This window comes from Abrus precatorius, unplaced genomic scaffold, assembly GCF_003935025.1.
Source record: "Abrus precatorius isolate BTA unplaced genomic scaffold, Abrus_2018 Scaffold9, whole genome shotgun sequence".
In the NCBI taxonomy this organism is placed as follows: Eukaryota; Viridiplantae; Streptophyta; class Magnoliopsida; order Fabales; family Fabaceae; genus Abrus; species Abrus precatorius.
The window spans coordinates 8,208,686-8,226,667 of NW_020874439.1; the positions used below are offsets into that span (position 1 = coordinate 8,208,686).

The 17,982-nt window shown below is 29.6% G+C and overlaps 1 protein-coding gene across 1 annotated transcript; it reads right to left on the minus strand.

The window, feature by feature from the left end:
* Positions 1-5,700: 5,700 nt before the first annotated feature.
* LOC113850425 (FK506-binding protein 2-like) lies at positions 5,701-10,088 on the minus strand. The gene is made up of 6 exons (XM_027480972.1): positions 10,010-10,088; positions 9,757-9,806; positions 8,911-8,973; positions 7,339-7,429; positions 6,454-6,558; positions 5,701-5,997 (listed from the first exon to the last, which is right to left on the minus strand). Exons 1-6 carry the CDS (start codon positions 10,074-10,076, stop codon positions 5,912-5,914), a joined length of 462 nt encoding a protein of 153 aa, XP_027336773.1. The 5' UTR covers positions 10,077-10,088; the 3' UTR covers positions 5,701-5,911.
* Between the last annotated feature and the right edge of the window lie 7,894 nt (positions 10,089-17,982).

Here is a 17,982-nt window from a genome sequence, read left to right on the forward strand (position 1 = left end):
GATATCATTTTTACTGTTGAAATGTTAGAATCCCAAAATGGACCACTAGAAGGATGTAAAGAAAGTTCTTAGGTGTTTAAAAGACACCAAAGATTGCATGCTTACTTATAGAAGATTTGATCACATTGACATGGTTGGTTACTTAGATTCTAACTATATTGGGTGTGTAAACTCCAGGAAATCAACTTTTGGCGACATCTTGTTAAGCGAAGGTGTAATTTCATGGAAGAGTGGAAAGAAGTCCATTGTTGTTATGTCTACTTTGGAGATGAAACTTGTGGCGTGCTTTCAGATCAATGTTCATGCATTGTGGTTGCAGAACTTTGTCTTAGAGCTTAATATAATCGATAGTATAAAAAAAAGGCACTAAAAATATATTGTCATAATTATGTAGCTATGTTCTTATCTAAGAATGATAAGTACTTATAGGGAGCAAATCACATGGACTTGAAGTACTTATCAGTTAAAGAAGAAGTGTGAAAACATAAGCTATCTATTGAGCATATCAGTATTGATATGATGATAGTGGGTTTGCTAACTAAAGGATTGTCGCCCAAAATGTTTTATGGTCATGTTGGAAGAATGGATGTTATAACAAGTCCTTCTTAGCATGATTATATGGTTTACATATATCTATTGATTATTTTGCTCATATTATTGTGACACTTAATAATTCAATAAAAGTGTTATTTTTACTTGTTATTAAAATTGTGTTGTGTACATGTGTCACACCCTCTTTTTCATTGTTTGTTTAATTTGTAAATTGTTTGATATTAGATACTGTTAGAATGTGTTTGGGAATGATTTATGAGTGCTTTGATAGAAGTCTGGCGTAGGGGATCTCGCTCAAGCGAGATTGAGCATCCAGAACTACAAGATTTCAGGGTATTCTCGCTCAAGTAAGATAAGTCTTGCTCAAGCGAGAATGAGATAAACTCAGCTCAACTGTCAGGCGAGCTGAGATCTCGCGTAGGTAAGATGAGTCGCTTAGGTGAGAACTCACAGGAAGTTCAACTTTTTGGACATCATCTCGCTCAGGCAAGATTGGCCTCGCTTAAGCGAGATTATCATAAAATAGTTGGAGAGATCACTGTCTGCATATCTCTCCTAAGCGAGATGGAGCTCGCTTAAGCAAGAATAATCTCGCTTGCGAGGTTCAAGGGGTATTTAAGGGATTTTTAACCTGAGACTTGCATTTCAATCTAAGAAACATTTTCTAACTCTTTTTCTATAAACTCTCTTCTCTCCTCTAAAGAAAAGCCTAAAAAACTCCAAAGTTACTTTGAATCCGAGCTTGAACCTCGACTATACGAAATCGTTGGTAGGTATCTTAGAGCTTAGCTCTTTGTTTTCATCTCTATTTTCTTTGTTTTCTTTCTTCTCAAAAGATCTTAGCTCATTGAACCACCCTTTCTACTAACTTTTTCACTAAACTTGTCCATTGAGGTAAGAAGAGCTCTATTCCGTTACTGAAAACATGATTTGTTGTACTTGTATGGATGTGGCTATGTGTCCTTGTTTGTGAATATATGTCTAAATGATTTTATGGATGACATGAGTTTTCTTGTTCTTGATGAATTGAAATGGCATGTGGATTGAAAATAAATGTATGTATGAGGTGAACTTGAACAAATTAGAAAGAGAAAAAAATGAATAATATGTTACTATAAAGATGATAAGTTTATGCTATATGACTAATGAGAATAGTAGAATCATAATGAAAAACATGGAAATGAGATGGGAGATATGAAAAAAGAAATGGAATGAGAAAGGAAATGATAAAGACAAGTATGGATGGTTCAGAGATACATTGAGAGTCTAGAAGATGGAGACGATTTGAAAAATCTTAGGGAAGTGAGGATGGTGGATGCTTTTCTTGAATTGCACATAACAACTGAGAGTAAGAGTATCACATGCCTCACACTCATTTCTTGACCTAAACTCCTGACTATGCTTTTGTTAAAAGGAGTCGAGTCAGCACACATTGTATCCGTGTAATTACAGCTATTCAGCAACTATTTATGTTAAGGAAGATCTCAAGGAATCCCATAGGCAGGGAAATTGTGAAATGAGAACTCCAAGAATTAGTAGAAAGGAAATGTGATAAATTGAATAATTAATAATTATTATATGTATATGAATAATTATATGTATATGAATATGATTGTACTGTGTGATTGATTAATGTATTATCCTTGCTTGTATTGTTTGACTTAAATGTGAATTTATGTTTGGTAATGAGAAGAGAGGCTCATCCTTACATAACTTTTTAGGGAATAAAGATTACGGACCCATAGGGACTTGTTAGTTTGTCTGAGTTACTTATCACCAGTAAAATAGATAATGTAGCTAGGGAATGGCAGGGGTTATGCCATTGCAGTAATGATGGTTTTAGTATTATATTTACCTTAGAGATGAATATAGGATATGATGTACCCTTGGATTACCTTAGCAGTAGTAGAATCCACCATACTGTATGCGTAAATATATACAAAGGTTTGACCAGGCCACCAAATGCATGAAATTATGTGTATACTTTTCTAGGTCATGATCAACATGGGAGACCAAGTCATTGCACCACCGAGCGGATCACGGGTCCTGAACTGGTAGTTGATGAGGGTGGCCTTGATAAAGACAAAGATTTATCCCTAGAAGATATAGCAGAGATAGATAGGTGGTTTAAGGATGATGACTAATAGTGTCTTCAGTTCCTTGGTGGATAGACTACTCATCAGGACTTGTCATATTTTTGTATTTTGTAAATGATATGAACGAGTCCTAATGTATTTTGAAGTTATATTTCACAAATGTTGACTTCTTGTAAATTTATAAGAACAGTATATATTAATGTTATTTCAACTTTCTACGTAAGTTTGTTTAATTTTCATTACTTTGTCATTTAAATTTTTGTATAAATGAGTAAATTAAATGAAACGTTTATATATCTGCACTTGGTATTATGCGAGCAAATGTATTTAATTTAATTTCCCTTTTCGACTCCAAAATAATTTTTTCTACTGTATTAAATAAATAAGGATGTTACAACATGTATGGTTTAAGTATAATAACAGATTGAGTGTTAAAAATACATCAAAGTTACAATTTATAGTGAAATTAATTAAAGTTATTTTATTTGAGTTGGTTCTGTGATACTTGGAAAGAATCATATTATTAAATGACTTGTGACCATTATGATCCAATAATTTCAAATCAATTAAACATGATGACTTGATAACTTCAATGTATAGTGTGAACTTATAGTTTATTGAATCTTTAAGTTGTCACATAGGTCAAGTGGGAGCTTGTTAGATATTTTATATATTTTAGTAATTTAATAAGTGACCCATGTAACTTATGACTTGACTCTATTTAAAGGATTTAATACGATGGTTATTAATTATAAAAGATAGAGTCAATGAAAGGTATAATTGTAAATACATTAAAAATAAACTCTCCCCTCTCCTTTCAGATAAAATAAAAGAGCAAGTAGAAAAATAAGGGTTACACACACATTAACTCATTTAATTTCTTATGGTAATTAGAAGAGTACATTTTTTCTCTCAACTATCAAAGGGAAACTAAATGACGAAGGAAGAGCTAGGAAAAATCCTAAGAAATCATTCTATCAAAAGGAAGATCACATCATAACCAATGGATTTAGGTTTGTCCTCTTTAAATCTTTGATTGCAGTGAGAACTTATATCTAAGTGAGAATTATGAAATTTAAGATCAACCGAGTAACAGTAATTTTGGAATAGTAAATAACTAGAGATAGAAATTACATCTAAGAATCTAATAGTTTTATTAGCCACAGTCAATGAAGTGTAGTAGAATATGCTTTAGAATTCTAGAAAAATTGATATAATTTATTGAATATAAAACCCATAGAAGGAATAAGAAAGAAAATTAAAACAATTCTCTATCATATTCGTAATATAAATATTTTTTTCTCTGTTGAAAATAATGAAAGGAATTGTAACATCGCAATATAAAAAGTAAAAAGAAATAGTAACATGGGAATGATAAATCGCACAGTCACACTCCTCTTTGTTTCTCTGTCATTGCCATTAAAGCCCTATATTATACATCAAATGGGAGGTGAGCTCTTATTCCACTTCTTTCATTGATTCTTTTTATGTCTTTTTATTACATACTTTTGTTGTTTTGTTACTAACACTTTCAAACATTAATTAATGGGAGGTGAGCTTTCAAAGTTTTTATGAATTACTTAAATGATAATGCAGTTTCACTTAAGCAAATCTAAATTCAAGTAAAAATAAAACTAGACGTCTTATTTTCACGTAAATTAAAAAGAATCTAGATCTAAATTAAGGTTTAATAGCGGTGAGATCTCATATTAATTATGTTATTAATATTTATTTTGATTATGATCATCAATAGAATTAAGCTTCTTATATCAAACAAAGGAGTTAAATTCAAAAAATTAAATTCAACTTAATATCATGAATTTGACATGTAATTGATTGATGATTACTGAAATTGAGGATTGACCTTGTTTAAGTTTTTGGTCTCAATTTCTTTAAAATCATACTTTAATTTGAATTCAAATATTAAAGTATAACCTTATATTTAATAAAAGAATTGGGTCCAAGGCCCCTCTAGTCCATAAAGAGAAAACTAATTCTTAGGTTTGGAAAGTTTATGTCCATAAAAAAAAAAAGGAAATAATGAGAGTACATAGGGACTCAATTCTCTTTTGGGCGTGATAATTTCTATTAAGATAGAATATTTCTTGTGATTCTTCCATTGAAGCCAGGCTCCCGATAGAAAATAATTTGTATCAATTAGTAAATTAGTAATTGAAAATAATTTTTGTAAAGATAAAACTTAATACAATTGGCACACTTGTGAATAAAAAAAATTCTATCTTATCATTTTTTCAAGATGTATCTTTATCCCTCGCTGAAATCACTTTTAATGCCTGAAAATTTTTCTTTTAATTATGAGTTGTACGGAAAATATAAAAAATAGTGAAATTTATGATATTATATATTAATTTACTTCAAAATTACGGTAAATCAATTCAAACAATATTTTCAATAAAAAATAAATATTGATTACAGTAAAATATTAATTATTATTCTTTTATTCATATAATACATTTATACTACTTATGTAGTCTACGAATCAAAAGAAAATACTATAATAAAGGATTAATTAAGAAAAAAAATTATTTAAATTTTTTATTTGTACAATTTTTTTCTTTTGACAAATAAATAAAAAAGAAGGTAATCTTACTTAATTTCTAATATTTTATATTTACTCGTTCCCTAATTTACTAACGCTTATTATAGAGTACTCCAATCCCTTTTGTAAAATCTTAGAATAAATCTTAATAATCATTAAAGACTTTTTTATAAAATTTTATGAGCACTTTTTATTTTTTACATATTTAACCTTCATTATTGAACCATTTTAAACTATGAACAATTAATATAATAATAAAATTTATCTTCAAATAGAAGAAAACTTGAAATGTATTTTAAAAAAATCAATACACTAAAATTATTTCTAACAACTTTTCATTGTGTGATTTAATTGAAAGGAGTTTTATTAAAAATACTGATGGGAGTAGATAAAAACTATATCATATTTAAATTTATTTTACCTTTTTTAATAGATTGTCTTTGTATGTTGAACTATATATATCCAACTTGACAACATGAAATTATGAGGCCAAAACATACCAGATCAAATGACAAACATTACCATGAAACTTCTCAAATACTACTAGAGGTAGATGATTTCGAATGATACGGTACACCAGCCAAATCTTTCTAAATTAGCTTCAGCATTAAACAGTGAAACCTTAGCGATCAAAGCATTATTAAGAAACAAAATAAGCTAAAAAAATAGCCAAAAGTCTAACTTTCCATTTCTTTTGATGTGTCTAGAGTTCGGAGTTTGATTTTTCTTCGATTAAACTTTTGTCATTCACTCCCACAAGCTCAGTGTCAAATATAAGTGTTGCCCCACCTGTCAGTTACAAGTTATATATAAGCCCATATCAATAATATAGTGAGATGTAACAAGGAAAGCAATACAATCTATAAAATTTAATATTCAAGGAAACGCCATTATTTTAACATTGTTTACCCAACGCCATCTTATAGGAATTTATTTTTTTTCCCGTATGAACTCATATAGAAAGTCTTTAAAAATTTAGTAAATAAATATGATCTAAACTAGATTTACATAGAAAGGCACGTTGCAATTTTCACCTAAAGCTTTAAAGTGGGATAATAATAATATTAAGGAGACAGGAATCAGAACTGCTAATGTAGCATGGGAGACCAATCTGGTGGTCCACGCTAACAGGTGAGGAACATTAACTATAAATTATTATCTAGCAGTTAAACATTAACTTTACTAAAAACTAGAAATAGGTTTTGGCTTTTGAGCATTCCTATCATTATCAGCATGATAAATTACCTGGAATAGTGGGTGGGGAACCCTGCTCTCCATAGCCAAGTTTTGCTGGTATTTTCAACTTCCGCTTCTCACCAAGACACATTCCCAATAATCCTTGGTCCCACCCTGCGTAGAAGAGACGGAGTTATCATGAAATCCTCAATCTTGAAAGAAAATTCCCCATAAACCAGTAATTGTAATGAAATTACATCACTCAAACTTAGCATGATTATATAAATACAGCCATGCACGTATGTTAGTATAAAGCCCATATAATAGGTGGACATAAATTAAATAATCTAAAGGATATAATGATTTATAAGCCTGGAGTTGTGCTAACAGAAGATACTAGAAAGTGCACGGTGGAGATTTTCTGTTATACTTGAAAGTGTGGGCCCAAGGTGGTTTTGAGTGATTTTCTGTTATATTAGGATGGAGTGAGGACAGAGTGGTATCTGGGAAAACCAGAAAAGATTATGGAATTCGTTGGAGATAGAGAGCTATAGCTCTTTGTTAGGAGCCTTGCTTTGTGGACAAAAGATCATTCATGTATTTTCCTTTTAATCATTCAACAATACAAGTAACATTTCTCTTTCAAATATTTATTTTGGAATTGTTCCTTTATCCCTAAGCGATTTTGCATCATGATCTGAATCACAAATTACTAACTGTCTAAAGATATTTAGCACGTAAAAAAGGATTGAAGTATGCCAATTTCTAATGTTCCCACGCAAAGCACTGTTCTCAAATAAAGCAATTATTTTACAGTTGCAGCAAATTTTCTCTCTTTTGTTTTATCTATGTATTAATTTTTATTTTCAATAATTGAGAAAGCAAGCATAGCAGCTAGTCGATTACCACCATTATTAGTAATGAAAAGACAAATGTTGTTTATGCACAACATACCTTTGATCACTTGACCACTACCAAGCTCAAATTCAATTGGATTATTTCTTTCAAAGCTAGAATCGAAAACAGTTCCGTCAGTGAGTTTTCCCTGCAAACACAAGTGAATATATATTAATATGCAAGAACATGATTGACAAAAGAAAAAAGTGAATACATGATCCCTAATCACATGGACAAATGAAATGAGATTTAAAATGATAATAGTTCCTTAAAGTATGTAACTTAAAAAGCTTCCCATGGTTTGCCTGAAACTCAATAGGAACAGAAGCAAGGATACCCAAGTAATACTTTAGGTGATTTGCAATAATGATTATGTTTCAGACATCTTCCCTATCCCATTATTCTTTCAATGGGGTGTGTCAGATTACTAATCAGATTAGAATAAACCACCAAGGAAGATCAAGAAGAAAATGCACAGTTAAATAATGTTACTTCTAGAAAGTGACATTAAATCCACACAAGACTAAAAATATTGAGTTCTATTGTTTGAACATTGAATTTTAAACATTGTAATTGACACAGTATCATTTATCTCTGTCCCTCTAATTTTATCTTTTTTCATTCAAAAATGATTCACAAACAATAAAGGATCAACAAATGTTGTCAATAAATTGTTCCTTGTACAAATTTCATTTCTCAAAAATATTTTAGCAGATGAAATTCATATTATTAACTTCTTCAGAGGTAGGAACACAAGATAAGGACCTAATTATAGGTAATCTCTCAAATCTACGAAGAATTCATGCATAAAGAAAGGAGCAGTGCCCATGTCTTAGTTTGACACAGGTCAGGTCAAAACACCAATGTAACTCTTGAACTGCACTCTTAAAATAAATAAATAATTTACTATTAACAATTTTTATATTCTTTCACTAGTTATATATAGACAAGTTTTAGCCATCTTTTCACTAGTTTATTGATTTTTTTCATAATTACCTATACCATTGTGTTATATATTTATATAATTTTCAGAGTAAATTACAGTCACTTGCATGATTTTTGAATCCATTCACACCTCTGTTCACTGGTGAAGTGTATAAAAATTAGATGAAATTCAATGAATGTCTGCATAAGTTTTCAGAATATTGCAGAGGTTAGTGTAAGGTTTTAAAAACACAATGAAAGAGGGTAGTTTAAAAAAATAGCATTCATGTTCAATTTGTCCATGTTTTGTTGTGTCTTCATATCCCATATGTATGCTTCTTACTATATAGATATCTAGTGTAATTTCAGAGAGAAGTTTTTAAGTGAAACTTTCACTTGGATGGAGGAATTTTAAAAAAAATGAGAGGAAGAAAATGAGAGACTGTCATGTGACCCTCTGAAACCCACCCTTGTTTATTTTAATGAACATTTTTAAGTTTCCAAATTTTGAGGTTTTAAACATTCAAACAAAGTGAAGGAAACTGGTTAGTTATTACTTATTACTTAACTTCCGATCCTCTTCTCCTTCCTTTACCTTCATTATGCTTTGGTTCTGTCATCCTTCCCCTCTCCCAAAGATTCGATTGTGGTAATTGCTTAAGTTTACCTTAACAGAAGAAGGCATAAACCTGAGAAACTACTCACCCGATAGTGTACTTTGACTCTATCACCTTTGTGTGCCTGAACTTCACATGATGCTGGTTTATGCTGAAAAGAAACAGGGAGCATTAATAGTAAGCAACCTGCTGAAAATTGAGAATGTTGCATCATTTGCAGGGGAAAAAATATAATATTTTCCTGTTTCAATATCTATAACAAATTACCATACATTTTTATTTCTATCCTTACTAACAATCTACCAACATTAACTCACAACCTTGCAGCAGACAGCATATATCTGTAAACTCCATAACTGGACCTTAACTTCCTCCTCTGAAAGAACAGTATACCCCACTAGCTATATCGTTCAAAGCTATAGCCAGACTTATCCGCTAAAAGCCCAAGTATTACTTTAACCATTTTCAAAGCATAACATTGTAACAATACATTCTACCCCATCCAAAGCTTTTCACTGCTCTTCTACACAAACCTGATTACAACTTACGATTCACAATACCTATAGGTCCAAGGAAATGCACTGGATTACATTTGCATGCGACTATTTTATACAAAAATACCATTTGACTTGGCAGCTAAGCTAAGGAAACTATACTTGTACAGTTTCCTCACAAATGTTCGGATTGTTCAATGTGGTTACACTCACAGTCAATTATTTTCCAACAAATTGGAATCCCTCAAGGCAAGCCAATACCCATTACATCTATTGAGATCAACTTAAAAAAAAACACATATCAAGCAATGAATTTTAACAAAAAAAAAAAGCACTTTATGAAAACTCATTTTTTTCTCAATTATCCATAGAATTTATTCAAAACCTTAAACCTCGACTGTAAAAGAGAGGACATTAGTCTTAATCAAATAACATGTTACCTTCACGCCAATCTGCAACTCAATTACATCACCATCTTTCTTCCCAGAGACTAAAACACAAAAAACGAAGAAAAATTATCAATGAGGAAAAAGAATCGCAAGCATTGGTCAATTGAAGCGAAGAATTAACAAGATCTGAAGTAATTGCGGATCAAGCAGAGAACAATGAAGAACCATGGAAAGAGGTGTTGCAATTATAGATTTTAAGGTGGACAGAGTGGAAAGAACGAATGTGAAGAAGAAGAGAAGATACCTAATGCCGAAACAAGAAAGAAGAAGAGAAAAATAGAAATTGTCTTCATCCCACAGTAGAAACTCATTTTTTGTTTTCTGTGTTTCACTCTCTTCGGCACGGAGTGTTGTTATTTAATAGCACTGAGGGTTGTTATTTATTTAATAGCACCGTCACTGGCCCAAATCGGGTAGGGTTACCTCTGCAGCGACGCTTTATAATTTATTTTATTTTTTTTGTCTTTTAATTTAATTTTTTATTTATTTTTATCTTCTAATTTTTATAAAACTTTTAAATAGATTTTTTTTATTAAATAATTTAATTTTATTAAGAAAATTTATTATTTTATGCACTGTGTATTGGGCAATCCTGTTTATCATCTTTTTTCTTAAATTTTTGACATATCTCTTCCTTTTTTTTCTTTTTATTTTTTTATACTCAAAATATACTAACATAGAATACTCACTCCAAATTTCAAACAATAAACAGTCTAATTTTTTAAATATTCATTTTTCATCTTCAACGGATCAAAAAAATATTTATATTTTTTATTTTATTAATTTTTCATGTTATCATAATTTCTTACCTTTATTAAAAAGAATATTGTATTTTAAAATTTCAAAGCACAATAAAAAACAAGGTTTTTTTGCATTCGAATTTGCCAAAGATAGAAAATATTTAAAAAATTAATTTATTTATAGATTAAGATTTGGGGTAGATAATTAGTATTGATGGCAATAAGATAAAATTTTAACTATAAAGAGATAAAAGATGAAAGAAAGAAAGAAGATGAAGAAATGTCCGAGATAAGGTCAAAGATATAAAAAGAAAGATGATAAACAATACTGCACAGTACATGTGACATAAGAAGACAAAATATTATAACAAGCTTAAAGGTTTTTAATAGAAAAAGACATATTTAAAACTTTTGTAAAAGTTAAAAAACTAAAGTAAATAAAAAAAAGTTAGAACACTAAATTGAATTTTATCTTAAAATTAAACAACAAATAGATTAATTTTATCTTTTAATTATTTTTTAATATATGTTCATAAAACACATTAAGAAGTTGATATGGAAAAAAAAATATTTTTATTAAAAATAAATATATTTATTATTTTATGATTATAAATAACATTTAATATAAGATCTTGCTAATCAATTTTTTTAGTCATGTGTATTAAGAAATTAAAAATGGTAATTTTTATTGAAAATTGTGTTGATAAGTAATAAAAATAATTCCATTACTCACTCGTACGACTGTAAAAAAAAAAGCTTATTTGGCCTCAGAAATTGTTTCCATACCTTAGCATGAGAAATTGGATCCAACCAAATAAGAATACATGAAAACAAAAAGCACCACCTCAGTCAATGCAAGCAATTGACATTGATTTGTGTATCTTAGGAGGTCTGTCAGCAAGAAGATCTAAAGGCAATATCATGATTTGTTTGTAAAAAGAGATGAAGCATAATATAGCATGGTAGAAACTACAGGAAGTAATTGAAAGTAGCAAAAAAAAGTTAGTGTAAACAAAAGGAAACTCACACATCAAGTCTTTCCCATGACTTTGAAGTGTTACCACTTACCACATCAAAAGCATCATATTAACTTACGTCATATGCAGAACTTTCAAAAAATAAAAGGAAGAAAATGGTTAGTATGTATAATAATAAAAATAAGTTCATAAGATTAGGAAACAAAACCATGATTCAATAGGAGTGACAACAATCAAAGTTCTTAGATATGTGATTCTTGCCAACACCAACCTCATTGCAAAGTGGCTTCACTTGAAGAACGTCGCTGAAACAGACTAGCACAAAAGGTGGTATCCAAGTTTCTATAAATTACTACCATTTAAGCTCAAAGAGAAAGCAAGATTAATAGAGTTAAGCACTCTAATGTTAGATGCAACCCATGCTACACCCTATGTCATATCAATATTTTTTCCTGCTTCTATGCCCTTTTCCTCATATCCTATTCTACAACCTATGTTGTCTAGATCTTCTTGTCAATGGAAGTTTCCTTGGAAGACCAACATGCAAAGCTTGTAAAATTGTGACATATGTGGACAATAGAATAAGTTTCTTTAAATGCGGTGAAGTAATAGAATGAGAAAATATTTTAACAATTTTATACTTCTTTGAGCAAAAAGAAAGATCAATCATAATAAAATAATAATAATAATAGACGTTAGGCTACAAACATTTAACATTGAAACAAAAAGGACAAGTTCATTCAAAAACATAAAATAATATCAAGCAACTAGCAATTTCCTTGCATTAAAGTGCTTTCGTGGGAGTAAGATGGAGTAGCACCCAATTGGCCATTATATTAAGTCTCTTTTACTGCAAAAATTATTATTATTAATAACTTCTTTCAAACAAAATTCAAGTATCACAAATTAAAAATATAATATATTAATATAAACAAGACTTAATTATATTTTTTGGAATAAGTCATTATAAATTTTTTTTATTAAGATTTAATCTTTGAAAAGTTAAGATTTAGTGCAAATACCATGTTTTTAGTATTATAAAATGAGTCTAAAATTTACATGATTTTTTTTATTTTTTCAATTCTTTACATGATAGACAATATTTATAATTCCTATCAACCACTTGAAAAATATCAAAAAAATTTCATACTTGATTATACTCTTACGCATCAAGTATGTCGTCAAATATGTCAAATTTCACCAAGTAGATACATCTAATCTCAACCCAATTATTGTGTCTATTTTAGTATTTTGCATATAATCTTAAAATTTAACCATCATTCGATCTAACCCTCTCATGTACTTAACTCTCTAATTTTAAAAAATGTTGTGTTAACTACTTTTAGACCCTTTAGACAATCAAATTAAGTATATGATCTGAACAACACAATGAAAAAAATTCATCATCAAACAACAAACTATGTTGCAAACAAATATGATTCTTCAAAATATCTTGCATATTATCAATTGGCCAAGCATTATCTTAGTAATAAAAAAAAACTCTTCATTTTTATCAATTTTTCACGGCTTCAATCAATCAAATAAATTGACTTTTAAGTCAATGTAAGGATCTTTTATTTGCCAAAAATTAAGAATCTTACTTATTAATTTTTATTTCGCTTTAACAAAATGAACAGTTAAGTAAATATAAATCTCATTAGTAGCTACTGTACAAACATCATAGATGAGATATACTCAGTTTGAAATACTAAACATGAGTTGTTTGACTTTTTCCTTCTCTTTAATGTAATTTTTTTTATTTGATACAATAATATTCCTACCGGGCAATACAACATTAAAATTTACATAATTAAGTCATTTCTTTATTATATCATTCTCTGCAATATTGAAAGGAAGATCATGTTTAGTTATGACTTATGCAAGGATGTTACGTAAAATTTTTTGTTAATCTTTCTCACTCCAAATTTTACATCTTTAGTAGGAACTACATTTATACTTGAATTTAGAATACTTTTATAAATTAAAACATGACGACTTAGACATGAAACCCTATAGTGATTTTTGTCTTAAGATTTTTCTTGATAGCATAATCATAGTCACAATATTTGCACAAACACTTTTCAACATCATCTTTATCTACACCAATTTTAGTAAAATATTTTCAAACATTTTAAAGTTGTTTATTAGTTATTTCAACACTTATAAATAACATGAGGAGTTTTAGAAATAACTTTATCATCTATATTCAAAATCTTAGTCATAGATGTAACATCCTTATTTTTGTTGCATATTTATTTTTATTTTTATTTTTATTTTTTATTTTAAATAGAAAATTTTTGAAATTATGAAAATTACAAGTCCGCTCAAACGAGACTGGTCGTTTTGGACCACTCGCTGTAGAGCACTCTTGCTCAAGCGAGAATGGACAATATTGCCCAAATTGTCCTTTTGCCTAGGAAAAAGTGAGATCTCTTTGGACCAAGTCTTACACAGGCAAGATTATCAAAAAACTAGGTAATCCTTTTGTTTGTTGTTCTCGCTTATAGGAGAAAGTTTCTCGCTCAAGCGAAAACTCACTTGCTCAAGCGAGATTTCGCAGCCAAAAAGGGTATTCAAGGAACTTACCTGTTCTAAACTTGTATTACAAGTCAAACAATCTTCCCTTACTTTTCTCTTTGTTTTCTCTCTCTTTCCTTTCTTAGAAAAATCCTCTTTGTACTCTGAACCTCTTTCAAATCCAAACTTGGACATTTTTCCGTTTGATTCCTAGTAAGTTCCTTAGTACTCAATTTCCTAATCGCACTTCTACTTTTCTCCATTTTCTATTTTTTTCAAAAGTGCTATATTTTGTGATATATAGGAAGAACCTTGGTCTTTTGGATAATACTTTTCGTCAAAATTTGCATTTCCCTCTGAATTCCAATAAAAACTTGGTCTTAGAGACACCATCTCTCATCTCTTTGATTGTGAGAGACCACTAAGTAAGGAGAGTTGATCCCAAATCCTAACTCCTATTTATGTGTACTATGAAAAAGATTAAACTTTAGGATAGATAATTTTAATTAAGATTGAGAGAGTGTGATTTCTAGCAATGTATAAGTTATAACATCTTTTTAAAATTTAAATAATTTCCTACTTATATATATATATATATATATATATATATATATAGATAAAACTTAATTGAAATCATAAAGGATTCAGATAATTTTGGAAAGTTTTACATGTATACGAATCTAAATCGATAAAAGTTAACAAATTTTAAAACTTTGCATATATATAAATCTCATTCATAATAGAAATAAAAATACATTTTTGTAATTTAAATTTATAATTAAAGTGAAAGGTGAAATTTCATGTTATTTATGTAATTCAAGTTCTTAATACAAATAAAACTATTTTTCAGTAAATTAAATTTTTAACTAAAATTGGATATAAATTAAAATTTAAAGTAATTTACTACTAAGTATTACATATACACCTTAAATCATCATTTACAATAAGATTTATTAAAATATTATGAAATCTAAAATCAACATTTAAAATAATTACATATTGTTGTTAACTCTAAATAAAAAATTAATTAATATTATTACATTTTTCAAATAAACTAAATCTTGTAACACACCGAATTTTGTTGTCCTTGTATGAAAAAAAATAGAAATTTTGGTACAAAGTTTCTCACTCAAGCGAGATAGGTCTCGCTCAATCGAGATAGAATTTTTTGAAAGAAGATGTTCTACAGCTTTTTTGTTCAAACGAGATAGGATAAAATTTTTCCAATTGTCTTCTCGCCTAGGCAAGAAAGGGTCTCACTCAAGTGAGAAGCAGCTTGCCCAGACGAGATGGAGCTTACCTAGGTGAGGAGTCGCAAGAAAAATAGAGAGCTCTCTGGACCATTCTTCCTCATGCGAGAATGCTTCTTGCCCAAGCGAGATGTTGCTCGCTTAGGCAAAAATGTTTGTCGCTCAAGTGAGAATAGCATAAAATTGAGTGGTTCAACTGTTTAGTTTTCTTGCCCAAGTAAGGATGGTCGCGTCCAGACAAAAGTTGGGCTCACTCAAGTGATAATGCGCGGGTTTGGAGGAATATTTAACCCCAATCCTAAAATAGTTCATTTCTTATTAAACAACTTTCCCTCCCATTCTCTCTATTCTCTCACCTTCTCTTCTTAGAGAAAACTCTCCCAAACTCTGAATCTCTTTCAGATCCGAGCTTAAACATCTATTTCACTCAGATCCAAGAAACTTTGATGTGCAAGACGATATCTTCCATCTGGAATGTTGTATCTCTCTCTCGGATCTCTAGGAAATCTCAGTTTGAGAGGCGCATTTCTAGGTAAGGGGAGTTGATCCCAAACTTCAACTCTTTTTTGTATTTTGGTTTGAAAATACTAAGTTTTTCTATTAGAAATTTAGAATCCTAATATTTCCTTAAAATCTCAAGTGTAGGAACAAAGATTTTTACCATGAAAAATCCATGATTATTTTCAAAATTAGTTAAATACAATTTATGGGAAAAGCTCTAAATAGAACCATTTTTTAGAAATATTATGATTTTACTAGTAAACATTGTTCAGAAATAGTTAAGATTGTTATTTAATATTTTTGAATTATAGACATATGGCAAATATGGGATGATGCCAAACTTTAGGATAGATGACTTTATTAATACCGAGAAAGCGTGTATATCTAATTGTACGATTGGTTTAAGTTTAGAGGTATTCGACATTTAGCACATTGTATTGATTTATGTGGTGTGAAATTGATTGATGATTTTTTTGTATTAGATGATGTAATAACATGAATGTTGTCTAATAGTTGAGGTATATTGAATTTGGTAGATTTATATTATTGATGAAAAATGTTTGAATATTCTTGGATGAAGAAAAAGCATTATGTACAAAAGTGAATAATGCAGTATGATCATGAAATTATAAGATATGTGATATAATACGTGAATCATGACCAGTTGATAAGCGTAATTATGATAAAGGTATGGTAATACATTGATTTATATAATCATAACTCACATATTATGACACATTGATCTATGAAAAGTATGTAGAAATGAAATGAGAAATGCTGAAAAAGAGAATGATATGAGAAATGCTAAGAATAAGTATAAATAGTCACAGAGATACACTGAAAGTATGAAAAACAGGGGCGATTTTGAAAATCTGGGAGAAAAGAGGGTGGTAGATGCTTTTCTATGATTGTGTATAATAAATGAAAATATAGGGATAAGGCACCACAGGCCTCACACTCAAGGGATCCCAAGGGCAATAATTATAAAGTATGATGAATATGAAGTGGTATAGAAATTGTGATTATAATATATGCATTGTAACATATCAATTGGTGTTGTTATGATATATGTGTTGTAAAATATCGACAAGTGTGATTAGGACACATATATTATGACATATTGATTGATGTGATATAATACATGTATTATGACATACAAGTCAATGTAGAAATGTGATTGACTTAGTATAAGTGCTCTACTATGATAATTGTTTGTGTGATCTATGTGTTATTGATAATGAGTATATATTAAAAATGTATTAGATAATATTTTCAGTTTCATTTAAATTATTCTATTAAATAAGAGATTTAGTGGGGTGAGAAATACTCACCCTTACTAATTATTTTCAGAGATGAAATCAAAGAAAATAAAAGGAAAATTGGTCTGTTCTAGGATCATGGCCTAGTAACATTGAGAGTAAAGACTGCTATGTAGAATTTAAATTTTTGAAACTGTAATATTTTAATAAGCTTCTAGTTTAATTTGAAAAAGTTATGTAATTGTTCTAAATATTGACTTTTGAATTTATAATACTTTGATAAGTTTAGTTATAAATATTAATTTGAAGTGTATTTGTAACATTGATAGTTAGCTTTTTAATAGTAGTTTATATTCATTTTTTAGATATAAAAATTACTCTGCTAGAAGACAGTATTGTTTATGCTTCAAATTTATATCTATGTATCATAGACTGCGTAAATTCTTAAAAAGAAAGTTTTAGTTTCATGTTCTTAACAAATTTAAATTTTATAAATAAAAGTTTGACTTAGGTGCAAGCGATGAAGGAGATGCCACTTGAGAGTCTGAGGACAAAATAAGGGAAGCATATCCTCATCTCTTTCTCAATCAATGAATTTTGGGAACAAAAATTCTTAAAGGGTGAGAGAGTTATAACAACCTCTTTTTAATTTAGTTAATAAATCGAGAATTGTTTGGTATTATATAGTATTAGAGTGTATTGGAATGATTTAAGGGTGTTTTTGTGGAAGTCTGATGTAGAGGATCTTGCTCAACTGAGATAGATCTCGCTCAAGCGAGACTAAGCGCCCAGAACCACATGATTTCAAGGCAATCCCACTTAGGCGAGATGATTATCGCTCAAGTAAGATATGATAAGTTCAGTCCAATTGTCACCTTTTCCAGGTGAGAGGTGATCAAGCTCAGGTGAGTAGTGATCTCGCCCAAGCGATTTGAATCGCTCAAGCGAGGACTCCTAGAAAAAATATCTAACT